We start from the raw sequence: 27,414 nt of genomic DNA, 5'->3' as shown, positions 1-27,414 counted from the left end.
GATCAAAGACTGTTTACATAATTGTCTCCTCCCTCTCTCCCCAGTCTTTGTCTTCTTCTGTCATTTAATTAAATCTCTTGACCACATTGTATGTGTGTGTGTGTGTGTGTGTGTGTGTGTGTGTGTGTGTGTGTGTGTGTGTGTGTGTGTGTGTGTGTGTGTGTGTGTGTGTGTGTGTGTGTGTGTGTGTGTGTGTGTGTAAGAGAGAGAGAAAGATGCAACCTCAAAGTGGCATTTTCATCAACAGTTTACACATTTAAAGGGTGACTTGTTTGTTTCAGCTGTACTTTTATTCTAGTCGGCTGATTCATGTTCTCCATCTGTTATTTTTATGGCTAAAGGTATTTCCTCAAGAACCCACAAGATCATCTAAAATAGAATGTAGAAATAAGATTAAACTAATGTTTCCTTTCTATTTTAAGTGGACTTGAGTCACAGTCAGATCTGGAGCATGGAGAAAATCCCACCGAGACCCAACCTGGACTAGTACAGAGGGCAACAAGTAAAAAAGCGTGTTTAACCTCCAGTCAGTTTAATAAAACGGCAAATTTGGAAAACAAATACAGCAACTAGTGGGCCATCAAGTTGTTGGTCTCGCTGAACCACTGCACTTCCCTGGGTCCTCCATTCATTACGCACCCCCGTATGTAGAAACAGAACACCACTGGTGTGCGAGGTTCTCCGCTTTATAATATCGGGGAGAAACAGCCGGCTGCTACCACTTCAAATTTAGGGCAAACTACCAGAGTCCCAAAAAGAAAAACACCATTTGAAGTCACGAACAGCAAAAGACATTTGGACCTAGAAAACGGCGACTGGTGTTTAGCATGTTCTTGTTTTTTCTGGCAACGTGGCTTCCTGGTGGACGCAGGTCCAGTGAAGGTACAAGGGGAGGGGGGAGTGTTTCATGATCGTGTTTGCGTTCAAAACCTAGCCTGTTCTCTAGATTTTCAGCTTTGAACGATAACTTAATTTTCTTTATCAGATAAAGCTAATTTCTGCCTAACCGCATTTGAATTACCAAAGGTGGATCATCACTTCTGTACAGATGTAAAAACCCACAAGAAGCCTGTTTTTTAACTAGTTACACGTTTTTATTTGCACAAGTTTCTGTGACACTGAGAAGACTAATAGAAGATTGTGGCAGAACTGGGGGAACAATCTGTCACAAACGTGCCGGTGAGCGAAGCGGAGATGAGGTGAGGATCCACACCCGGGTGAGGAAGGCAGGCAGACAGGTAGGAACGGTTTTACAATAGTTTTAATATCAAGCACGCAGGACATAGAAACAATGAGCCAACAAGAGACACAGAACTGGAGGGGTTTAAATACAAGAGGGCTGGGAGCTTGGGTGATTGGAAAACGAGAGGCAGGTGGGAGCAATTAACAGAGACGCAGGCTGAACCAAATGGGGAGACAGGACAGGGTGTGACAGTACATCCCCCCCCCCCCCCCCCCAAAGGGCGGATTCCAGACGCCCATAAGAACACAGAGCAGGGTGGGAGGAGGGGGATCCGGAGGGAGGGCCAAGAGGGACTGAGGGGCTGATGGAGAGGAGGCAGGGACCAGTAGAGTCCGGGGGCCCGCGTCTGTGGCAGAGGAGGAGTCGACGACGGGCTCTTGGGGGCCTGCGTCTGTGGCAGAAAAGGAGGCGACGACGGGCTCTTGGGGGCCTGCGTCTGTGGCAGAGGAGGAGGCGACAACGGGTTCTTGGGGGTCAGCGTCTGTAGCAGAGGAGGAGGCAACGACGGGCTCTTGGGGGCCTGCGTCTGTGGCAGAGGTGGAGGCGACGACGGGTTCTTGGGGGCCCGTGCCTGGTGAGGGCAGGACTGGCGGTGACCAGAGGCAGATACGCTGGAGGAGAAGTCCTTGACTCCTGGACTGGAGGCGGCGACGACGACTTCTGGACTGGAGGTGGCGGCGTCGACCACTGGGCTGGAGACGGCGGCGTCGACCACTGGACTGGGGACGGCGTCGACCATTTGACTGGGGACGGCGTCGACCACTGGACTGGAGGAGGAGACGTCGACCACTGGACTGGAGAAGGAGTCGACCACTGGACTGGAGACGACGTCGACCACTGGACTGGAGACGGCGTCGACCACTGGACCGGACGGCGTCGACCACTGGACCGGGGACGGCGTCGACCACTGGATCGGGGACGGTGTCGACCACTGGACTGGAGGAGGAGACGTTGACCACTGGACTGGAGGAGGAGATGTCGACCACTGGACTGGAGGAGGAGACGTCGGCCTCTGGACTGAAGGGGGAGACGTCGGCCTCTGGACTGGAGGGGGAGACGTCGGCCTCTGGACTGGAGGGGGAGACGTCGAACTGGAGGGGACGTCGACCTCTGGACTGGAGGGGGCGTTGACCTCGGGACTGGAGGGGACGTCGACCTCGGGACTGGAGGGGGCGTCGACCTCTGGACTGGAAGGGGCGTCGACCTTCAGACTGGAAGGGGCGTCGACCTCCGGACTGGAAGGAGCGTCGACCTCCGGACTGGAAGGAGCGTCGACCTCCGGACTGGAAGGCGCGTCGACCTCTGGACAGGAAGGAGCGTCGACCTCTGGACGGGAAGGAGCGTCAGCATTGACCTCTGGATGGGAAGGAGCGTCGACCTCTGGACGGGAAGGAGGGTCGACCTCTGTCGGCTTCTGGTCCGGAGGCGCCCGCTTCTGGACCGTCGACTTTTGGACCTGGACCGTCGACTTTTAGACCTGGACCGTCGACTTCTGTACCTGGACCGTCGACTTCTGGACCGGAACCGTCGACTTCTGGACCGGAGGCGTCGACTTCTGGAGTGGAGGCGGAGCCACTGCAGGAGGGTCCGCCGACTTCTGGAGTGGAGGCGGAGCCGCTGCAGTCGGGACCGCTTCCTTGGCTGGTGCCGCCGGACTGGGCGCTGACCACTGGACAGGCAGCCTGGGGGCGGAGCCTCTTGGACAGGCTGGCCCGTGGGCAGAGCGTCCTGGACCACCGCTGGAACTGGCGCTGACTGGACTGGTGGCGCGGGACCTGGCGCTGACTGGACTGGTGGCGCGGGACCTGGTGGAACCACTAACTGGAAAAGTAGGGAGGATAGATTGTCCAGCTGGAACTCCTGGAGACTGAGGATCTGATGGAGTCGGACCAGCTCAGCTCGGAGACCGGCGAGCTCTGTAGGATGAGCTGCGAGCTTGGTCCTTTGGCCTGGAGACGAGAGAGCTGCTGACTGGACCGGAGGCGGGGCCGCTGGCTGGACAGAAACCTTCTCCTGGAGATACAGGGAGGATAGGGTGTCCAGCTGGAACTCCCGGAGGCTGACGAGCTGACGGATCCGGCCAAGCTCCGCCTGGAGACCGGCGAGCTCTGTCAGCTGGGCTGTAGGCGTGGTTCCTCCGCCTGCAGATGACGGAGGCGCTGATTGGACCGGAGATGGGACTGCTGGTCTGACTGGGGGCGGGTCCAAGCTGGCGCGCCGAGCCGGGGCAGCTGCGAGCTCGCGGCTCCGTCCTGGGACAAGGGGTGACGGTGGAGCCCGGCATCCTTCCCAACGCCGTGGGCCAACTCCGGGGGAGCACACAGCCAGTCTGGTGCCCACATAGCAGGAGCGGTCCATCTGCGCCTCCCCGTCCAAGTCTCCATCAAGCTCCGGGAGGGTGGAGAGGATCGCTGAGGCCCGGTCTTGGTGGCGGTGTCCGTGGCGAGGCGATGCCGGAGGAAGAGGAGCCGGCCAGTGGTCCACGGCGAGAAACTGGAGCAGGTTTTCCCAAGGGATAACCTCCCCGCTGGATCCTTCTGTGGGTTGGCTCATTCTGTCACAAACGTGCCGGTGAGCGAAGCGGAGATGAGGTAAGGGTCCACACGCGGGTGAGGAAGGCAGGCAGACAGGTAGGAACGGTTTCACAATAGTTTTAATATCAAGCACGCAGGACATAGAAACAATGAGTCAACAAGAGACACAGAACTGGAGGGGTTTAAATACAAGAGGGCTGGGAGCTTGGGTGATTGGAAAACGAGAGGCAGGTGGGAGCAATTAACAGAGACGCAGGCTGAACCAAATGGGGAGACAGGACAGGGTGTGACACAATCTCAACAAAAGGATTGATGAAACAGTACTTATTTTATTTTATCTTTAGATAAGAGTTTTTTAAGCGTGAAGGGTTTTAGATTTGGGGTGGCAGTGGCTGAATGGGGAGAGCGGTTTGATCCCAGACCCCGGCAAATGATTTGTCACGATGTCCTTGGGCAAGATACCGAATCCCAAACTGCTGCCCACTGCTCCTCAGGGATGGGTCAGATGCAATTATATATTTTCCCCACAGGGACCAATAAAGTAGGAATTTATTTATAATTTAAAATTGCAAAACATTGTCTCTTTAAGGTTCTCGCTGTTAGCTTGGTTCTTCTTCTGCAATCGTCCCTGTCTCTTTAAATTCCTGAAATTTACTACAGGTAAGGAAGAATTAAACAGCAAAAATGATAATAAACAAATAATGAAAAACTGAAGGAAAACCAAAAATAGAATGACAGTGTCCAGGAGTAGTAGCAGACACTGCTACATCGGCTTTCCACCAGATTCGTATGAAGCTCGAGTAGTAATAGACGCATTTTCCCTGCAATCTCAGCTCTCTTCCAGCCGGGAACATTTTAGACATGAATCGGCTGTAACTGCATTCCAGTGGTCCCGCAAGGTCACAGAATGATCGCAAGGTCATGCGTGATTTTGACCGTTCACATGTATCCAAAAGGTCTAGTTTATTTTCTGTTCTTTTCACCACTGCCATGGAGGTGTTACAGGTACTGGCATATTCTTTCCTTACTACTTAAGCAACAGGAAATACATCTTATTTTGAAAGTTGTCAGATACTCTACACTGCTCCAGTGTCGGATTTCCTGTCTGGCCCAAACTGAACTGTTGAGCTTGATGCATTTTGGAAGCACAGCGTGTAAAAAATTAGACTTGAAAGTGTAAACTTGTGGTGATGTGGCACACAGCTCCAAGCCCAGAGGAAACGCACCTACTGACCATGACAGCAACTAATTGCTGCGTATTGCGCTTTGCGGATTTTACACAAAATAAGAATCTTGTGAAAATCCATGGGTTAAAGGTAGATAAGGGTGGTGGAAAAACGACAGTGGAAGACCCGAGTTTACCTTCTTTATCCAAATAATTTCAAACCTTTTATCAGTGTTTCCTACAACTGCACACAGTTTGTATGGTTTGGGTTGTTCTATGAGTTTGGAGGCTTCGAACAGCAACACAACAGATTCAGAGCACCACTGCCGCTTTATTCTGGTCTTTCTGATGTTTCTTAAAACTTTTTGAATTTAGGAGATGTGACCTGCAGAGTGGTGCCATGTTTACACTCGAGACCAGCTGCCTGGACTCTTCAGACCCATGATCCTGGGGGAAATAAATAAGAGACATTGTGGAGGCTGAGCTGGAGCGAAGGTTAGGCTGCGGAAGAGATTTAAAGCCTCATTTCAGACCATCCTCAAAGGAAATGTAAGGTCTCTGGTAAGTAAGATGGACAGTTCTGGACACAACTCAAGAGTTATGTGCTTCACTGAGACATGGCTGCATGCAGACATCCCAGGATCTCTTTAGGCATCAGGGAGGTCTGGGTGGATAATTCAGAGACTACCTGTTCTCAACATGACATACAAGAGCAGAAAATACGTCTTCACCTTCCTGTTGTTAAAAAGTCAAGCCTGAGTGTCCCTCGATCCATGTGGAGCTGACAGCCCCTCCGTGATTTGACCAGCCATCTTTATTGAAGCACGCAATTCTGTCTTTATTATTCAGAGTTAAAGTAAAACTAATTCAGAGAAGTTAAACACATCTACAACCATCCACCCACTCCTTCAACCATCATCCACTCATCCGTCCCTCCATCCATCCAACGACACCACTGGCTGTCAGTAGCTTGATGGAAACTTTTTTACTGGCAAAATAAATCACACAGTGAAATTACATCTCAGCATTTGACCCATCCCCACAGGGAGCGGGGAGCTGCAGCTGTGGCTGCGCTCGGGAACTATTTGGTGGTTTAACCCCCCAATCCAACCTTAATGCTAAGTGTCAAGAGGGGAGGCATTGGGTCCCATTTTTAACCAGGATTTGAACCGCAATCTCCCAGTCCCAGGGTGGACACTCTACCACTAGGCCACAGAGAACGTGTTGGAATGACTGGTATTGGAAAGTTACTGGAATGTTTACTTTGTGAAGTGCCTTGAGAAGACTGTTGTCATGATATCAGGCTATATAGATAAAGTGAATTGAATCCAGCCAGCCAGCCGTCCATCCAGTAGACTTTTAAAGATAAAATAAAATATCAAAACTATTTAACTGAGTTCTAAACATAAAAAACTTCGCATTCAGTCTAAAGAATTCCCCTCTTCATTCCTTTGGATAATCCTCTGTGACAATAACTTGGGTGGTAATGCTAACTGCAATTAAGTATGTTTATCATGGTGACATTTTACTTAACGTTTCCTTAACACACTTTACTTTACTGCCTTAATAAATCTGTAAAGCAGGGCTCTTGTTCCTGGAGGCTCATTCATGCCACCTACTGGTTGATCCTCTTCTCTTCCATCCTGATGATGCCTTAGTTGGTTCTATCTTTGGTTTTATTAAATCTCCTTAAAGCAAGCTCTTTTTTTTCTTTACAATTTTCTATTTTAATAAAGAATACATTCTTTGTCAGAAAAATCCTCTCCAGATTTTGTTATGTCTGTATGTATGACCGACATTCAGTGTTTGAACATTTTTCAACCCTTTACACGGTTTTCCCTTGTGTCTGCTGTAACTGTGTCCTCGTGTCTCCATCACCTAACAGAGATTAGAGCGTTCAGACACAAAGGAGTGTTTTACCTTTCGTAACATAAAAATATGACATCGTTTTTAATGACCAGCGGTAGGATCATCAGTAGGAGCGTGAGGCATTGTAAAGTAATTACCATTAAAGCAGCAGCTAGATTTAGTCACATTTACTTCTCATATTAATGAATACAGTTGGAAGTTTTTAATGTAACGTCTCCACCTGATTTATTAAGCAACACTAATAATATGATAAAATGTTTGGATGTAAATCCAAATGAGGATATTTAAACTATTAGTTTACAGTGATTCTGGGTTCTTCCGTGATCCACGGTTAAACAGACTCACACAGTCGGACCATCATAGCAGCTCTGACACCTTAGATAGGGGATCTCATAATCATAATGATGCAAAATTTCAACATTTAAAAATTATTTCATATTTAGGTTTAATTGCAATCATTTTATTTTATTATTGTTTGAACTCAAATGTGGTGAAATGTAATTGTTAACGACTGAATGTACAATCAGCACCCCCTACAGGTGACTGTGTACAAGAACCTAAGGTGTTCCAAGTGGTTCCATTCCCATTGTCCAACTCGTGTAGATGAACATTTTTGCTTCAGTTTATTAACGTGACGGGAATTTAATTGCATTAAAAGAAGAAGCAGATCAGTGTGTTGAAACAAATAAAAAACCTACAATAAAACAATCAGATCAAAGCTAATCAATTAAAATAAAAACTATTATTATCTGATGTATCAATAATTTAGTTTCTCAGAATATGAATAAAAAAAGTTCCACCTAATAATGAACTAATAATTAAGCTTCAGGATTTTTGACCTTGTGGTTCTGGGTGATGTGTGTTGATGGGCTCTTGATGGAACCAGACCTTCAAGAACTAAAATAAGATCTGATAATCAGTCCCGTATTAAACAGCAAGTCAGAGAAGCTCTATAGGTTTGTAGTTTCCTGTTTGCTGGTTCTTGTTAGGAGACAAGATACATTATTTGGTTCCTCGTGTAGATGATGGAGGGAGGACTGATGGAGTGTATGCTGAGATTAAAGCATGAGGAACATCTTCAAAGTCTTTGGAGAAGAAGTTAGACTTCATCTTCATTCATAAACGTAAAAGAAGAAGTTTGTTTGGAGTGAGCTGATCAAATTTAAAGGGTTAGGGTAAAATAACTCTCAGGTCTCTAACAGAAGACAGATTAACCCTTCCACTGACCTAATGGGTGTGACCCCACGAGGAAAGTTGACCATTGAGCAGGGTTGATGGTTTACCCCTTGGGTCCATGTGGCAGGGGTGAGGAGTGAGCAAAGAAGTAATAGCAAAGTAGTAGTAGTCGTGGTAGTGGCAGTGGCAGTAGTAGTAGAAGTAGTGGTAGTAGTAGTAGTAGTAGTAGTAGTAGTAGTAGTAGTAGTAGTAGTAGTAGTAGTAGTAGTGGTTGTAGTAGTGATAGTGGTAGTAGTAATAATAGTAGTAGTAGTAGTAGTAGTAGTAGTAGTAGTAGTAGTAGTAGTGGTGGTTGTAGTAGTGGTAGTGGTAGTAGTAATAATAGTAGTAGTAGTAGTAGTAGTAGTAGTGGTTGTAGTAGTGGTAGTGGTAGTAGTAATAATAGTAGTAGTAGTAGTAGTAATAATAGTAGTAGTAGTAGTAGTAATAATAGTAGTAGTAGTAGTAGTAGTAGTAGTAGTAGTGGTTGTAGTAGTGGTAGTGGTAGTAGTAATAATAGTAGTAGTAGTAGTAGTAGTAGTAGTAGTAGTAGTAGTAGTGGTTGTAGTAGTGGTAGTGGTAGTAGTAATAATAGTAGTAGTAGTAGTAGTAGTAATAATAGTAGTAGTAGTAGTAGTAGTAGTAGTAGTAGTGGTTGTAGTAGTGGTAGTGGCAGTAGTAATAATAGTAGTAGTAGTAGTAGTAGTAGTAGTAGTAGTAGTAGTAGTAGTGGTTGTAGTAGTGGTAGTGGTAGTAATAATAATAGTAGTAGTAGTAGTAGTAGTAGTAGTAGTAGTGGTTGTAGTAGTGGTAGTAGTAATAATAGTAGTAGTAGTAGTAGTAGTAGTAGTAGTGGTTGTAGTAGTGGTAGTGGTAGTAGTAATAGTAGTAGTAGTAGTAGTAATAATAGTAGTAGTAGTAGTGGTTGTAGTAGTGGTAGTGGTAGTAGTAATAATAGTAGTAGTAGTAGTAGTAGTAGTAATAATAATAATAGTAGTAGTAGTAGTAGTAGTAGTAGTAGTAGTGGTTGTAGTAGTGGTAGTGGTAGTAGTAATAATAGTAGTAGTAGTAGTAGTAGTAGTGGTTGTAGTAGTGGTAGTGGTAGTAGTAATAGTAGTAGTAGTAGTAGTAGTAGTAGTGGTTGTAGTAGTGGTAGTGGTAGTAGTAATAATAGTAGTAGTAGTAGTAGTAATAATAGTAGTAGTAGTAGTAATAATAATAATAGTAGTAGTAGTAGTAGTAGTAGTACTGGTAAACCTGACCTATATAAAGACTAACGGCACCACCTAATGGGCACGCTGACTCCTTACACCTGCTCTTGTGTTCTGCTGATGTTACTGAGATTTAAAAGCTCTGTCTAAATATGTTAAACTATATAAGTACATAAAACTATATTATGACACAATGAGACAGACAGAAGTACCTATACAGCAGTACAAGTAGAAGTACTTTACCTCTGTACATATCCACCAGAGAGTCCCTGAGTTCCTTGCTGGGGATCCATGTGAATAAATCAGTTACTTCTGGGCTCTCAGAACTTCTTTCTCTGGAAACATGAAGCATATTCACATGTCAATCACCACCAACCACACGGATCAACCAGTAAACCCATCAACTAGGGATGACCTGATACCAGCACTGGGTATGGGTCCTATACTATGGTCGTACTTGTAAAAGGGTTTCTGATATTATAAAAGTGGAGCCTCTTTACGTAGCTTACTGCTCAGCTCTTAGTTGAGTTGCAGTAGGAATCAATAGCAGCTGACTCTGGAGAAGATGAAGTACGTCTAAGTGGAAGAACCTCTCAGCCCTCTGGTGCTTGGTGTTTACAGCATGAACCAAACACAAACTACACATTCAAACGAACATACAGATCCTTTCAATGTAAGAAAGCATCTAAAAAAATAGAAAAATAACCTGCATTTTTCCATGTAGTTTTTTATAACAACACCACACACACATGCAGATAAAAGCATTCAACAGCTGCTCTCCATTCAGATTTTAGTACAACATCTCCATGTTTTTTCGTGTCACTTCCTCCAGTTACATACACACACACGTTTCTAAAGACGGATTTAAAACCAACAAACCTTTATAATCCATGCGGTGCACCAACGATACAAAAACACTCCAGGGAGGGAAGCACTAGTCTACTATAAACAAGTACAGGTCAAACCAGTTTCACTCCCTGTCAGACTAGTCATACAAACAAGTCACCTGATTCTAGAAAAATCTAATCTTAAAGAGCAAGTCACCCCCTACCAGAGTCTAACTCCACTCCCACTTCATGTTTAAAAAATGCAACAAATGCTGTTGCCTGGCAGACCGAGAGGGCGGAGCTGCTAACAAATACACACACACAGGCTCACCACAGCATTGTGACATCATAATGTACCAGTTTACATCATAGCATACCTCTTAGCCAATAGCGGTGGCAGACTTAAATTCAAATACAGTGCAGAGTTTTTACCTGACAACGGCACAACACTGACAGTTTTAGGCAGAAAATTAAAATTTTAACTAAACTGCACTAAAGTGCTAAACTATTGACTACACGTGTCTGCAGCACGATTAGACACTCGTTTATTTAGTTTATCAGGGGAAAATCGTTGATTTGGGGGTGACTTGCTCTTTAATCTAAGGTGGTCTTCAGTTATTCCTGCTGGTGGTTTTCCCTCCACCACTTATCTCATCTGAATGATCTGTCTCCATGTCAGACAACAGCAAAAGTCTCCAACTCAGTAAACCTAATGATTGTTGGATCCATGGTGTGGAAGGAACTACATCCCACCAAAGAGCTATTAAGCCAAAAGAAGTGAACAGATACAGAAAAACAACAAATGCTAAATGCCACCCTACTGCAACAAAATCACTCAACAAACGCTTAGTTGGCTGATAGAAGTTCAGCGTTCACATCAGCGACTGTTAAGCCTGGTTTATGCTTCTCCGTCAGCTCCGCAAGGGACAGACATGCACGGATTGACGGAAGTGTTTTGCTCTCATACTTCTCCATCTCCTGGAGAGTGTTGCAAAGCAATTGCCCGGCAGGACCACAGAGGGCGTAGCGCTGTTCTGTGGTATCCTGTCATGTATCGGTCCAAGATCGTGTGTTTATATTGTGTTTTTTGTGTATATAAGAGACTTTTAACACGGACATATTTGTCTCTCATTCTCCCACCACTTCATGCGCTCCCCACCTCTAAACCCACGTTTCCTGTCATTTCCGTCCACAAATAAAACGCTTGCTGTGCATCTTTTCACTCCTCCAGTCACGGGAGGATGAAACATTCATATTTTTAGAGTTTTTTCGCGAGGTATTCTTCAAGCTTCTCCATGTCTGCCGCTAGTTAAACTCGGCCCTCTTTGCAATGGCGGCGCTGTAAACAACAGCGGCGTCCTGAACAATCACAAGCTTGCGTAATCCGTCTCGTTCGACGGATGTTTAAAAAAGTGGGCTCGACTCCGTACGTACTTGCGTGCCTGCCGGAGCCCTACGCAAGGACGGATAATGGCGTTGCATGTCTCCGCACTGACGCAGACGGAGAAGCATAAATCAGGCTTTACTCTTCCTCTGTGCCACTCCCATGGGGAATGCCTCAGGGCTTGTATTGGGTCCTCTACTCTTCTCCATCTATATTCTCCTCCCTGGGCACAATCTTGGCTAAGCATGGCATAAATAACTACCTGTACGCTGACGACTGTCAAATTTATCTGGCTTTAGACCAATCTAGAGCCACTCATCTGCTCAGGGACTGTCTTCTGCAGCTGAATGAGGGCAAGACTAACGCAGTTATTTTCAAATTCAAATGGCTAACACTAGCATACAAAGTCCGAGATGGAATGGCTCCCATCTAATCTGCTTGCAAAGGCTTACGTCTCGGCCCGGCCGCACCGGTCATCACAGGATCGTCGGCTAGCAGTGCCTACACCACGCTCAGGACAATCCACTCTTCTCATGCATCGTAAACTAGCACTCTCCCTGCACCCGTCCCCCTCTCTACTGTCCACTCCTTGTTCCCTCCTCTCCATGATTCATCATGCTGCCACTTTGCCACCTACGACTGACTGGAAATCGTTTGTTGTTGTTGTTATTGTTGTTGTTAGCCTCAAGGGCCACATGCCGATTATCACTTGTAAGTCGCTTTGGACAAAAGCGTCTGTTAAATACATAAACATAATTCTCACTTATCTGCTATTCCATTTTCTCCTCCTTACCTCTTAAACCCTGTATAACCAGTCTGGGGGTCAAACTCGACTCAGACCCATCAATGGCCCCTCAGATCAATGCCACAGTTAAATCATGTTTCTTACACCTGCGTTGCTTGCCTAAGGGACCACACTTGGAGTCTGTTGTACATGCTTTTGTCACCTCAACCTCAGGACTATGGAAATTCGTTCCTCATTAATGTCAATGCTTTAATGCAGAAAGTGCAAAATGCTGCAGCCTGGTTTCTGACTAACACAGACAGATGTTACACCCATCCTGGCAGACCTTCTCTGGCTCCCTGTCCACAAAGCTCTGAAGGATGAAGCTCCTCTGACTTGATCACCCCCTATGTGCCCTCGTGCTCATTAAGGTCAGCCGATCACCTGCTAATGTCCACTCCCAGAATGCATTACAAATCACGTGAGGAGAGGGCTGTCTTGTTTTCCATCCCCAAACTCTGGAACACTATTCCTCTCTCTGTGAGGCAGGCGCCATCCCTGTCTTGATTTGAGTCGGCACTGAAGGCATACTTTTAAAACTTGGGATTGGGTCGGTGATCACTTCTTCCTTTGTTTCTTTACACCCTCCTTTTGTAGCCTTCTGCAGAGTCTAGTTTGACTGAGTTTTTAGTTTGTTGATCCTACGCTTCTGTCTCTGGAGCATTGTCTATTCGTGCCTAGCATTTTTTATGTGTTGCTTAGCTTTGTTCTTGTACAGCACTTTGGTCCGCTGCCATGTTGTTTTTAAATGTGTTTTAGAAAGAAAGTTGGTATGGTATGGTGAGCTCATAAGAAACAGAGAAGACTAAATAACGACAAAATACTTTAAAATAAACCTGTTCTCCTCCACAGCCAACATATCTCAGAAGTGGAACCTACCTGAAGAGTTCAGAACATGAGATGTTCAGAGCTCAGGAATATGAAACCCAACAAAAAATCAAAAAGCACAGAACTGAAAAGAGATTCTTCAGAGGTTTAATGGACAGATGAAGTCTTGATAACCTAAACAGACCAATACCTGGCTACATCATAAATGGACAAAGAAGACCACTTAAACCAGAACAGTGGAGGAGATGCCAGCAATGGCATCTGATGAGGGGTGTTACTATGGGTATGTGTGTTACATCATGGTATGTAATTGGGCACACTGGCTTTTTGGTGAGCTGGGGGATGTCATGTTTTCTATTGACCGTGTTAAATTACCAAGATTAACCTCCCATTAATTGTACCTGGTCAGTCCGTGTCTCATGAATATATCAGGAGAATGGATTAAATTAATCATGTTGGAAAGAAGAAGCTCGTATTACTGACAAGACACGCGTCAGATAAATATTTCCTCCAAATGCAGCCAATGGTGGCCCTCAAACACAACCACAGTAGCTGCAACAGGAAAGATACCAGTGAGGGATGCTGCTGGACCATTTTGGGTTGACGAATGACTTAACATGTCAAACTGCAGCCAAACACAAAAGAGTCTGCATGTTTTATTTTATGAGGAACTTAACACCAGCACATGAATAAAATGGTTTCTCCCACTGACGACAACATCAAAAGTAAAAAGAAAGATGCTAAGGAGATCATTTCACAAAGCAAGCCAGACATCGCTCACCCCCCTCTATTACTCAAACAGAGTTTAAAGTCTACAGAAACAAAAATATTACCTACACACATTGTTCTGGTTATTTTTCTTACTGTAATTGCTGCTCCAGGTTAAAGATCTTTCTCTTGACTCTCTGTAAAGCAAACTGAACATCCATAGGTCTGCAGCTGACACAGCTGAACACCAGCAGGTAAAACTTCCAACTCCGACACACGTCTGACTTTCTCATGACGACCAGCACACGTTACATAGCACCACTTCCAGGTCACAGGAGAAACCAGTCAGTGATTGGTCGAGGCTCTGCATCAAATATGTAGGAGCTCACAGAATCAAGTGTCATGTGACTCCGAGTTGTTCTCAGGTGATCAAATACACAAGTACTCGAGTGAAGCAGACAAGTAGATGTTCGGTCAACGCTTTTGTTAAATCGGGGAAGGAGCTGTGTCTTAAAGCAACCACCAATCTTTACTGTGTTGTGTTGAGATTCTTTGCAGTGCTGATCAAAACTAGCCTGAAAAGCCATCTTATATATGTGAATATATATGCAAAGCAAAATTATTTTGCTTCAGCAAATAACGATTTAGATTCTAGGCTGGATCAAAACCAATTCACTGTAGAAAGCAGTAGGAGAAACTGCTCACTTCTTCCACAAATGTTTCTGAAGATGCTGAATTTATCCATCCATTTTATTCCACTTAGCCGGAGTCGGGTCGCGGGGGCAGCAGCCTAAGTCGAGAGGTCCGGACTTCCCTCTACCCAGCCACTTGGGCCCGCTCTTCCGGGGGAATCCCAAGGCGTTCCCTTGCCAGGTGAGAGACATAGTCCCTCCAACGTGTCCTGGGCTGAATTTAATTTGTATTATTGTCATTTTATTTACATATATTCAGGCTAAATATGCTACTTTGTGCCAGAGTCATTGTTTTTATTATAATCAGAGATAAAAGAGAAAAAACTGGATGAGAAGGGTAGGGGCCCTGACAAGAACTTTCCCCCTACAACAAGTAACAGACAAGACTGTTTATCACCTCCATACGAAGGTGCATTCACTAATGGTGTGCTTTAACTATTAGTGTTTGCACCAAGTTATTGATATTTCATTCTCATATGAAACTAAAGTGTGTATTAATATTCTTTTTGGTCAGTTACTCTGTCCCAGAGGTGTGTGCCTCATTGCCACCAGGTGTATGGTATTTTATGGTCAGAGAGCCAGTGGGACTCTCACTGGACAGGTGGTATTAAACCCAAAAGTGTACTCTGGTGCCATACTAGTGCGACAAACACGATGCAATAAACCAAAACTACAATGGAGTCCAGACAGCAGCTTGTGCTAGCCATGCTTGGGTTTTGCTAGCTCCCCAGCATCTTCTTTCAGGTCTTTCACACATTCGTGCACAATCAGATGAAGTGAAACAACGGCTCTCTGGTTTTTGTCTTGTTCTTTTAGCAAGCAGTGATGTTTTTCTGTTCTCCAATCCATGAACTGTGTTGTGTGACCAGTTGCTCCACCCGAACCATTGTCCAATGGACCTGCAGCTGAAGGGAGCCCAGCAATTGCGCCGTACAGGTTGGTCGTTTGGGCCACTACAATGGAAATAGACAAAATAGCGTACCAACCTGCTCAATGTAAATAGGTTATAAGAACCTGCTGTTTCTGATGTTGATAATTAAGCAGCATTCATCTGTTCTGTGTGTCAGCTAAAGCCCCTGGATTGCTTTGGTTTAGAACCAGCTCTTATTTCACCCAGAACCTCAAAAAACACAAAGTATTAACAGATTTTTCATTAGTTATGTTTATTGTTAATTGATAATAATGTCATAACATCTGCTGTTTCTCAAAGTCACGAAGCACTCTGTTCAAGAGGGTGATGTCCACTTTGTGTTTCATCACAAACTGTCCATTCAAGTGGAAGACAGGAATGTCCCATTTGTACCTGTCGAACCACAGCCTGTTCTCTGGGAGACTAATGTCCACGAGCTGCAGGACAAACTGGAGGACACACAAAGACACAAGCCATGACAGCAGTCACACTAAAGGTGTTTAGATGTCTATAAAGCAAATCATGAATCCAAGTCAAAATACAAGAAATGTGTGGTACTGCTGACACTGTTGCTGTTGTAAGGCTGATGCACAAAGCTATTATTTACATTTCAGCTCAGGTTCTCGTTTAATCGGATTCCTCTCTGACTACTGCAGTAAACTCAGTGACACAGAGCATGTCTGTTTCTCTCACCCGGTGTTTGAATGGCTGCAGTAGCTCTTTAGCTTCATCGCACAGCGGGCATGGATCCTACGGAGACAAGGGAGACTCAGAAATTGTCTTTACCAGCATCAGTGATGTGAATTTATCCAGGCAGGAGAAAAAAGTCTGCAGAATACAGCAACTAACACCATTTGTATGGACAACATATAAACAAAAAGCATCAATCACTGTCAACTAATATAGATAAATAACCGGTCAGACTTCCATCAATTATCCCAATGGGTTAGTGGAGTCGTAGGAACTGACATGTGTTAGTAACGATTCTGGAGAGCGGGAAAGCGTGCAGGGTTTAGTGTCAGGTTACCTTAGTGAACAGAGTGAGAGTGGGTAACATTTTGGATGAAAACCATCTGAGAAGCTGTAGAGGTGGATGTCGACAGGAAGACCTGAGCACCAACATTTTGCCTGAGAACACCAACACAGAAACCAGTTAGTGATGTCTGAGACATCAGAGAGCTGAGGAGAACGTCTCGTCATAAAATACCTGCAGACTGGGAAGGTGTGGAAAGGGTGACAACTAAAACCAACAGCACCCCCGAACAAGGCCCTCTCATGCTCCTCAGTGGGTTTTGCAGGAACCTCTGACATTTACATACTTTTTATTGCTCCATTAATCTGTTGGATTAATTATTTTAAATCATCTATGTTATATTTTTTTTCTAACCATTTTCTACCATGAGGTTTTTTAGACAGGCCCTGCTCATACAAACAAAAAATATGCCTGACAAAAATTATCAGAAAATTATTAAGGACAATCATATAATTAATAATTATTATGAGACTAATTCACATCAACAACATCAAATGTGAAAACATCTGAAAAGATTCCTATGGTCTCATGAGTGCTGCTGCTCTAATGAGATGGTTGTGATTAACTGTTTAGAAAGAGCTGGAGCTGCAAGGAAATGCAGCTTTATCCCAGCTGTTTGATTCAGTTCATTATTAAACCACTACTAAGTGCAACATGTTGTTCTGACTCTGCTTTAGTGCTGCAGAAATGTTACAATATTAAGAAATTAACTCATCTCATGTTTGTACTCAGTGTCCTTAAATCTTCCGGTGCCCAGATGGGATGTCCAAGACGAGGAAGGCTGTAGCAAGCTGACGGCCATTTCCTACCAGAAAATAACTGTCCTCAGGTTTATTAGGGTTAAATACTGTCTGTATTTATGTTTACCTTCAAACTCAACTCCATCAAAAAAAAAAATGTTTTAAAGAAAGATACGACCAGCCTTGGGAAACATATACACTCACCTAAAGGATTATTAGGAACACCTGTTCAACTTCTCCGTAATGCAATTATCTAATCAACCAATCACATGGCAGTTGCTTCAATGCATTTAGGGGTGTGGTCCTGGTCAAGACAATGACCCAATCTCAATACTCGCACTTGCACCCTTCAATTGCGCGTTCCCGGCCAGGGGTGCGAGTGCATAGGGTGTCCCGATTCTCAAGTGCGGAAGTTGACCACGCCCCCATTGCACCCTTAATCTGCACTTCACCCAAGTCCACAGCGATTTGGACCTCGGGCAAGGGTATTACCCACAAGTCATTGCTGTGGGAGAAAAGGCTCAAGTTCCTTTTCTGAAAATATGTATTTTCTAATGAAATTAGTTCATTTTAGAATGATGCTCTGAATGTTTCAGACAAAGCAGCAATGAAGTTAAATTTATTTCAAATAATTGCTTTGTTGTTTGTTTGAAAGTTGTTAATAAAGGTTTTTGAAAAAAAGTTTCACAGCGACCAGCATCGCGGCATGCGTTGCGGTTGATGACACAATGCTCCCTGTCTCAATTCTGCAATTATTTGCACACTTGTGTACTACGCACTCGAACCCTACTGCGCACTTTCCCCAAGTGCACTTTGCTGAAGACCGCAGGGCGCAGTGCAAGTATTGAGATTGGGCCAATCTCCTGAACTCCAAACTGAATGTCAGAATGGGAAAGAAAGGTGATTTAAGCAATTTGGAGTGTGGCATGGTTGTTGGTGCCAGACGGGCCGGTCTGAGTATCTCACAATCTGCTCAGTTACTGGGATTTTCACCCACAACCATTTCTAGGGTTTACAAAGAATGGTGTGATGAGGGAAAAACATCCAGTATGCGGCAGTCCTGTAGACGAAATGCCTTGTTGATGCTAGAGGTCAGAGGAGAATGGGCCGACTGATTCAAGCTGATAGAAGAGCAACTTTAATTGAAATAACCACTCGTTACAACCGAGGAATGCAGCAAAGCATTTGTGAAGCCACATCACACATACCCTTGAGGCAGATGGGCTACAACAGCAGAAGACCCCACTGGGTACCACTCATCTCCACTACAAATAAGAAAAAGGCTACAATTTGCACGAGCTCACTAAAATTGGACAGTTGAAGACTAGAAAAATGTTGTCTGGTCTGATGAGTCTCGATATTTGTTGAGACATTCAGATGGTAGAGTCAGAATTTGGTGTAAACAGTGAGAACATGGATCTATCATGCCTTGTTACCACTGTGCAGGCTGCTGGTGGTGGTGTAATGGTGTGGGGGATGTTTTCTTGGCACACTTTAGGCCCCTTAGTGTCAATTGGGCATGGTTTAAATGCCATGAGCTACCTGAGCATTGTTTCTGACCATTTCCATCCCCTCATGACCACCATGCACCCATTCTCTGAAGGTTACTTCCAGCAGGATAATGCAACATGTCATAAAGCTCCAATCATTTCAAGTTGGTTTCTTGAACATGACAATGAGTTCGCTGTACTACAACGGTCCCCACAGTCACCAGATCTCAACCCGATAGAGCATCGTTGGGATGTGGGGGAACGGGAGCTTCGTGCCCTGGATGTGCATCCCACACATCTCCATCAACTGCAAGACTCTATCATATCAATATAGGCCAACATTTCTAAAGAATGCTTTCAGCACCTTGTTGAATCAATGTCATGTAGAATTAAGCAGTTCTGAAGGTGAAAGGGGGTCAAACACCGTAATAGTATGTTGTTCCTAATAATCATTTAGGTGAGTGTATGATGGCTGAAAGGAGGTAAATCTGCAAAGGCCTTGACAAAAAATATGTTATTTAGTGGTGATTTTGTTTTACTAGGGGAACTTTAAGCCCAAAACTGCTGCGAGAAGTTAAAACAACACAAATCGCGCTCGCTGTGCTCCCACACCATCTAACCGGTTTTAGGCGTGCTTCTGACAACGGGTGACACGCTACAACAAAGATAGTTTGTGAACAAGATGAATACCCCTCCTTTCTCTGAAAATTCAGTTTCATAAAGAGCCACTGAAACCTGAAATAAGACCCCCCCCCCCCCCCCCCCCCCAAAAACCAAAAACAAAAAATAAAACCACACTCTCTTCTGATTTATACGATTGATGTGAACACCATATTTGGTTTAAAAAATTGCGGCTTTTGCCCAAAAAGTGACGTTTGTAGGTATGCTGGAAAAAATACTGTTTTCACAACAACTTAGTCTGCCCAAACCTGGACAGAAGCCAGGTCAAAAGGTTGCCCTCTGGTGGCTGGTTCCAGTATGTGTTTTTTAGTCTTACCCCTCCCATGTAAACAAACAAACCCATCTAAATACAGCAGATGGTTTATGTGGATGCTATATTAATTGTTATAACTATTAGCTATAGTTAGTACTTCGTTTAAAAAACACCTCTTGATTAAATTCAAGTGAGTCATTCAGAATTTTTGTCAGGCTGGTAGGCCGAGCTTACAGCCAGGTAAGTGGGAGGAGCTTACAGCCTCACATTGAGCTCAAAACATGGCGACACTAGTAAACTGAATATCCCCACTTTGTTTTTAAGGTTGAAACAGACATGTTTATACTTTTTTGGTAGAGCTGTGCAATGGTTTTGGATCCCGTAAAATCTTGCGGGAGCGAGTGCTTCAGTTGTTACTTTGGGCAAGAGCGAGTGTGCCTGCACAAAATAGCAGGTCCAAATTTTCCTAGAAAATAGAAAATACAATTGGGGTAGTAAAAAAAAATGAAGGCAGGAGGATAAAGTTAACAAAAGAAAGGAAAATTAGATTTATGGAAACAAAAAAGGTGTGTCAGTCAGACCAATTAAAGTGTGTATAAATATTTTTATTAGACTTATGCATTGTAAGGCAGGAGTGGTCATAAATTCTGTGGGATTAAAATAATAGTACTGCGTAGGGTCCTACTTTCTGGTGCACATTGGCAAATGATTTATGAGGATGCTCTAGTGTTTATAGATCTATGGTGCTCCCACTTTAGCAGGGCGAGGTGAGTTAGTCAACATAGTCACAACTATGTGTTCAAGCTTAAAGCAAGCTGAGCATCCCAGGTATACAGATTTGATGTTGAAATGTATTCAATTCAATTCTAGTTTATTTAAATAGCGCCAAATCACAACAAGAGTTGTCTCAAGGCACTTCACATAGTAAACATTCCAATACAGTTCATTAAGCCAATCAGAAAAAATGTTTCCTATGCATCAAGTCACTGACTTGTAGGCTGTTGCTATGTGAACATGTGAGGAGTATGTCTCCACCTTTGGAATGATTTCACACCAAGAAAGTTTAGAAGGAGTGAACTATCTGGGTAACTAAACTCTGGTCCATTGGTAGTGAATCAAGCAGGAAACATGGTTTATGGGGTTGACCTTGCACTTCCACTACCGGAGCCAGGGTCTAAACACCGGGGTGGAGAGTCATCCCAGAAAACAGTCCTGGTAGGGAGGTCATACGTTGAAAACTATCTAGAACATTCAGAGCCACACAGGAGAACTCAACATTTCCAATTGATTGAGTTTCCCCAGCATTCCCGGCATTCAGCCCATATAAGAAAGGAACTGAGGCAGCTTCCTGCAGCTGAGAAGAAGGTAATAATTCACCTTGAAGGTCAGACTAGCAACCTAAAGCAGGGCGCAAGAATGTCTGGTTGCTAGGAGGCAAAATGTGACAGCATCAGGAGTAGACATTAGTTTGATGTGGGAGTAAATCTTTAGTCACAAAACATTTATAAAGTGACACAAAATCTGAGCTTGAATAAGATCATCAACATAATCATAATCAAACCAAGAACACTTAACAATACATAGTTTTCAGGAGCAGCATTAAAGAGAGGAGGAACAGAGAGAAGGACACGAACAAAGGAGGACCATCAGATTCAAACAGGAGAGGAGGAGGAGTACATCAGCTTGACAAGAGCATATCCACCGAGTAGAAATAAAAGCAGCATATAGATGTGATCAATAGCAAACTTCTAAAGAGAAGCAGCTCTACTCTGAGTCGCCCCATCTCTAACCCCAAAATTCCACTACCTCCGCTCCGCTCCGCTCCGGCACGAACTCCACAGCAAAAACGGTCCCGTTGTAGTCAATCAGAGCTGTTCCACTACTGCGGCAGTGCGGCGCCGCCCACCGTTCCGCCATCCGGCAAAAATAGGATCGATCCTATTTTTGCCGGACGCCGGAGCACCTCCGCAGTCAATGGACAGAAACCACAACCGCCAAACAGGAAAGAGTGCAATCACAACTTCTGTTATTTCACAATAAATCGATAAACAAAAGGCGTTTTTTGTTTCATATGCACAGGTTTAACAACTTTTAACAACTATCAATGGCGGCTGAACTTTAAATGCACAAAAATAAGCCATAAATACAGTTTCTACTATCAAAGTAGTCACACTTTGTTGATCCAAACACTGCTGATCTCTCAACACAAATGATGGGCAGATTAAACAGTTCATGTCGATGCTTCTCCCACACAACGGGTGTTTGGATCTAACTTCCGTGTTTATTGCTCGGACTGTATCGCAAGATCTCGAAAATCCCGCGCATGCTTGTTTGCCCACCTCAGGTCTCCGCACCGGAGCGGAGCCATTGTAGAGCGGGTACCAGTAAAAACTGAGTTCGGAAGTGAGCGGCTGCGGAGCGGAGATAGTGGAATCTTGGGGTAAGGCTGAGTCCGGCCACCCAGATGAGGAAACTCATTTTGGTAGCTTGTATTCTTGTCCTTTCAGTTGTTACCCGAAGCTCATGATCATCGCTGAGGATCAGAACAACGATCGACTTGGTAAAATGAGAGCTTTGCTTTCTGGCTTAGCTTCTCTTCACCACAGCTGTCTGATTCTGCATCACTGCTCTGATCCGCCTGTAGATCTCCTGCTTCCTCCTTCTATCACTCATGAATAACATACTTAAACTCGTCCACCTGAGGTAGAACCTCTCCTCCTCCCAAAGCCGGTTCTCCACCCATTTCTGGTTGAGAACCGTGCCTCAGATTTAAAGAGTTGATCCTCATCCCGACTGCAAACCTCCTAAGCAAGAAGTCAACATCAAACTTAACTTCCTATAAAAGCAAAGACCTATGGACTGCAATGCTAATGCTAACTTATGCATAAACAAAAACACCACTGGACTTTGGTGTTTAGTGTTCACCTACATGATGGGAAGTCCACTTGTTGTGAGAACAATCTGCATTCTGGTTTTGCTTATAGCTCCTGGACCAGAGGAGGATGTTCCTTTTGATCACTGGTTGGGTTCATCCAGTTAAGGGCAACGAAGCTCCATTGTTCCAGGTGACTGTTCTGCTGAAATAAAGAAAATGGAAGTTAAATAGCATAAGATTTAGATTTGAAATGGGTAAGAATAAACAGTACAAGTGCACACAAACATTTTAACCTTCAAATGTCCACTACCTAGGAGGAGAAAACTAAAAACCCAGACTGCTGACCTGAATCAGAGTACAATTTATTATTTTCTAAACAAACATTTCATCTTTTAGCAGGCTATTTACAGCTAACAGGTGACCTTATTGGACCCAAAAAAAACAGTCTAATATATTGATGAAAGCAAAAAGGAACTAGAAATAAAAGTTCGAAGGAAAGTCAGACATTCACTAGGCTTCCTTTCATTATGCGTACCTGTGAGTAGAATCAGAAGGGTTTTACTGCCACGTGTGCGAAAAATCACAACATTAGGAAAGGAGGTGATGGTGGGATCCCACTTGAGGTCCTGGGTGATGGTGGTGCCCAAGAAGCGACATGAGTCCACCATCGCGATGGGAATGTCAGACAGGGTTATGGGGGGGCTGTGTGCTTCCTAAAGTCCACAACAACCTCCGCTGTCTTCTGGCTGTTTAGCACCAGGGTGTTGTGGCAGCACCAGGACACCAGCCGCTCCACCTCCATTCTGTAGGCTGACTCATCCCCGTCAGAGATGAGTCCGATGACGGTGGTGTCGTCTGCAAACTTGATAAGCTTGACAGACTTGTGGTTGGAGGTGCATCCGTTGGTGTAGGGGGAAGATCAGAGGGGAAATAACACAACCCAGAGGGGAACCGGTGCTGATGGTCCGCAGGCCCGAGACATTCTTCCCCAGCCTGACTTGTTGATTCCTGTCCATCAGGAAGTCAATGATCCATCTGCAGATGGAGTCAGGCACGTTCATCTGGGACAGTTCGTCTTGAAGGAGGTCTGGGAGGATTGTATTGAAGGCAGAGCTGAAGCCCACGAACAGGATCCTGGCGTAGGTATCCGAGGAGTCCAGTCCACTTTTCGTTGATATTGTGTAAATATTTGTGTTATTCTGCTAGACGCATGTCAGTTTTACTGGTTACATAACTGCTATGACTGCAAATCACCTAACCAATCATCTGTTGTTATCAAGACAAAGTAGCGCCAATCAAAGTAAACCTTTTTGTAATATGCAACAACGATACAGAACTCACCCAACAGTCCACAGCCAGAGATCCGTGTTGTTTCCATGAACTTCAGAGCAACACGGTTTCCATGTTTTAGTGATATCAGGACGGATTTACAAGTGATGCTTTTAATCAATTTATTTACAATGTAAATAAATACAATAAAGAAAGTAGAAGTGCAATGTGGGATATTTTTAACTGCATTAACTTCCTTTGATAACTAGGGCTTTACAACTTCCAGGAAGGCCTTATATGGGAATACTTGCAGAGAGATCAGGGCAGTACCGGTGTCGGTACAGGATCTGCTCGGGTGCAGGATCGGCTCGGGGTCCTTCGACTGCCGATGACGTCACATCACTGCAAATCTACTCAGCTTTCACACACGTTTTGGAAAGACATCAGCAGTTTTGTTAATAAATTCTTGTTTGTTAACACCTAAATGTTTTCTTTATAATTGTAATTTGTTAATAAAACACCATATTATCTTTGTTTTGTAAAGAATGTGAAACTGCATAAAACCAACATCGGACTGACAAAAAAACAGAACAGTTCTTATATGGGAAGCCATATCTGTTTGTATTAATGTGGAGTTCGTCTGTATATTTCCTTAGTTGTTATGTAAATACATTCTTTGACTCAAAATATTGCTTGGTGTCTTTCAATAAAGTTCTTATATTTTATTTTGCCCCATTTCATCAACATCAAGAGCTTTTGAGGGTCACCGTTTATCATTTGCTTATATTTTACATTTCCTTTAGAAATTCAAACATATTTTCTCCAAAAAGTGTTGATTTTTGGACTACAGGATTACAACCGCTAAGACTACGACCGCAAAGTTGTTGACCAATCAAAATCATAACGTGATAGCATAACTTCTGTAAGCTTCATGTTCAGCCAATCAACTACTTTGACGTCATCGGCGGTCGAAGGACCCCGAGCGGATCCTGTACCAACGCCAGGCCTTGCCTCTGTCAGTGCGCTCCAGGGCAGCTGTGGCTACACTGTAGCTCATCAGCAGGAGGACGTCAATGTGTGTGTGGGTATTCACCTGGATGAAAGCTCCGCCTACTCACCTGCATTAGTCAGGTGTTTTTAAAATCTAATAACTGATCCCAGCCCAGCATGCATTATGTTCAGAACCAACAACAGGAAACAGGTGGATGGATGAACCGCGGTTACATTGAGAGAGCGGGGCTTAAATATTATACTGGAACCAACCGGTAGGAGGCGGCTTGGGGCGAAACTTGTGGTTAATACTCAGGTTGATTTTCCAATCTGAAGAACTAAAGAATCAGCCTGAAGACACAAACTCCTCCGACCCCTACTTTTCTTCCTACACCGACAAGCATTGGGCCCTATAACGCTTCGTGATCATTTACACGGAAAGGTTAGGTGTAAAACCACTTTAGTTCCCTGACCAGTGAGTGGTAAATTAGCCTGTTAGCTAAACCACGGCCTGGGGGGTGACCCCGATAAACTCACCGAGTCCCGCTGGGCAGGCACGATCCGTCTCAGAACAAATCTGGCTCTATCCGTTGGTTTCCAGCTCTTTAACTCCTGATTGATTCTGAATCTGAAGAAAGTTTTGAGTGCAGAATAATGGAGTAGAATAATGGCGATCTCCTTCTTGTCACTTTTTGGCAGACCAGCCGTGGGGTTTGGAGCCTGCTGCCATCTAGCGGCAAACATGAGTCACTACACCTAGGACCAGCGACTAGGTTGCCCCACCAAGAAAAACCTAATGAAAAAATTATTTGTTTGTATTTTCTATTCCTTCTAGTGACTAATGATCACAATCAATATATTTTTTATACACACTTCCTAGTTTTTTAATTACTACCTTCTACCAAACGGTTGAGATGTGTCTCTATGGTAAAAGTAAATAAAGTAAAATAGACATAACAACTAGGGAAAAAAAGTCAGCATTATACTCATTTTGAAATAAAAATAACTACTCAAAAATTTTACCCACTTTATTCTGGTAGTAAGACACCAAACAGTTAGATTCCATTTCAAATTTGGAAGTTATTCTAACAAAGTGTAAAAAAAAGATACACAAATAATGATCAGAAAGATTTTATACAAGTACTGTAAAAGATGCTCAGAACATGCAAGTTTACTTCTGACCTTACATTGTAGTGTTGAAACAGCATAAACATTTTTTATTTTCCATAAAATTCCAAAAGTATCCTATTCACCGTTTCCACTTTGCACTGGAAATTAGAGAACACACTGAATTTTTTCTGGTTCTTTTCTTTTCTCATTTATGATGCAACTGCACCAATACCTCCTGATCATTAGAACCTCTGGTGGTACACTGCAAAGCATTCCTGATTTGCATTCAAGCTCAGAAAAACATTGCATTTCTGACATTTCCATCTTGACACACCCTTTGGACAATAACTGCATCGGACTCGCTTGTCACAGTGAAGTGGCCAATGCCCACAGCGGTCGTATCGCACATCTGGTTGTGGTTGTGAGGGTTTTGTGATGTGGCGTTTCTTCGATGGGGGTGGAGAGCTGGATGATGGTCGGCCAACTTTGCAGGGTTTCCCTTACATAGGCGTAGCCGTGGCGGGTCGCCACGGCTGAAATCCCACCGCCACGCCTACAAGATCCCAAGTTTTTTTGTTTTTGTTGGCGCTGTTTCTCGAAACAGCGGGAACTACTATGTTGTTGCTTGTGATCACAGCCGGCGGGCAGCAAGGAGCAGGCAGGGCAAGGTGAAGTTACAGCATAAGTTACTGAGTTTAAAATTAGAAAGGTAGCAGTGGATATAATGCCTTTTGGTTTACATGTTTCAATAGCATGAAGATAAACGAGTGTTGACGATCTTGACAGGTTTTCCTCCAGTGCTTACTAGGCCACATTTTACTCCCCCCACCAGGCTAAGCATCACTTATTCATATAAAATTTATTTTTTCATGTCTGACTTTAACCGCATCTAATACTGTATTACGGCATGAGCGCAACAGCGACAACTTAAGATCGATGCGTGAGCAGCCTGAGAGGTTGGGTGCTTTCATCTGAACCCTTAAAACCTCCAGCAGGCTACGTTGCACTATTGACGTGTTAGTGCGCGGCGCTAACAACTTAGCGACGTGACATGTCTCGGAGAAAGCGTAAAAACACGTTGGACGCTTCTTCTGAAGTGGGAAAATAACACCGCTTCTTAAGCAGAGCACGACGTCGCCTCTGCCGACTGCATGTACAGTCTATGGCCGAGCCGGACTGAGCTCGATAACATTGACCCAGCACAGCCACTAGGACGTTGGAGCTGCCCGTGACTGTCTGATAGAAAACCAGCAGGTTTCATCAGACTCGTAAAGTTTCTTGTTTTTGCTGGGGACCCCCTGTATTTTACCGCTCCCTCCTGCAGTCTTCCCCTATTAACATTTAAAATGATTCTGTAAACTCTGTGTATCAATAGAAAAAATCTCTGTCTCTGCCAGCTGCAGTAAATGTAGTCTCCAAATAATAAATAAGAGGTGCATTCATCTGTGTATGTCCCTTGATCCGCATTAGTGATATTCTCAGCACCAGAACAGTGAAGCAAAGAAAGATTCCTGAGTTTGTTAGTAATTTTATTTATTAGGTGCATCTATAACCTGTTATATTTTTCTCTGAAACGAGATCAAATCAGTGCTTCTATGGGTTG

At 44.1% G+C, this 27,414-nt stretch overlaps 1 protein-coding gene across 4 annotated transcripts in view; it reads right to left on the bottom strand.

Moving 5' to 3' along the window:
- Positions 1 to 25,379, bottom strand: part of mipol1 (mirror-image polydactyly 1) — a 67,506-nt gene extending 42,127 nt beyond the window's left edge. The window contains exons 1-3 of one of the 4 annotated variants that reach the window (XM_015969293.3): positions 25,239 to 25,377; positions 22,497 to 22,644; positions 9,481 to 9,572 (exon numbers count right to left, since the gene is read on the bottom strand). In XM_015969293.3, coding sequence (XP_015824779.3) covers positions 9,481 to 9,572; positions 22,497 to 22,534 — 130 coding nt within the window. In that variant the 5' untranslated portion in view covers positions 22,535 to 22,644; positions 25,239 to 25,377. Of the gene's footprint in view, positions 1 to 9,480; positions 9,573 to 10,116; positions 10,187 to 22,496; positions 22,645 to 25,238 lie in introns of those variants that run through there. The other 3 variants (XM_015969294.3, XM_015969295.3, XM_015969296.3) reach the window with 3 other exon arrangements.
- Between the last annotated feature and the right edge of the window lie 2,035 nt (positions 25,380 to 27,414).

This window comes from Nothobranchius furzeri, chromosome 18 (assembly GCF_043380555.1).
Source record: "Nothobranchius furzeri strain GRZ-AD chromosome 18, NfurGRZ-RIMD1, whole genome shotgun sequence".
In the NCBI taxonomy this organism is placed as follows: Eukaryota; Metazoa; Chordata; class Actinopteri; order Cyprinodontiformes; family Nothobranchiidae; genus Nothobranchius; species Nothobranchius furzeri.
This window is presented reverse-complemented; position numbering and strand designations above follow the sequence as displayed.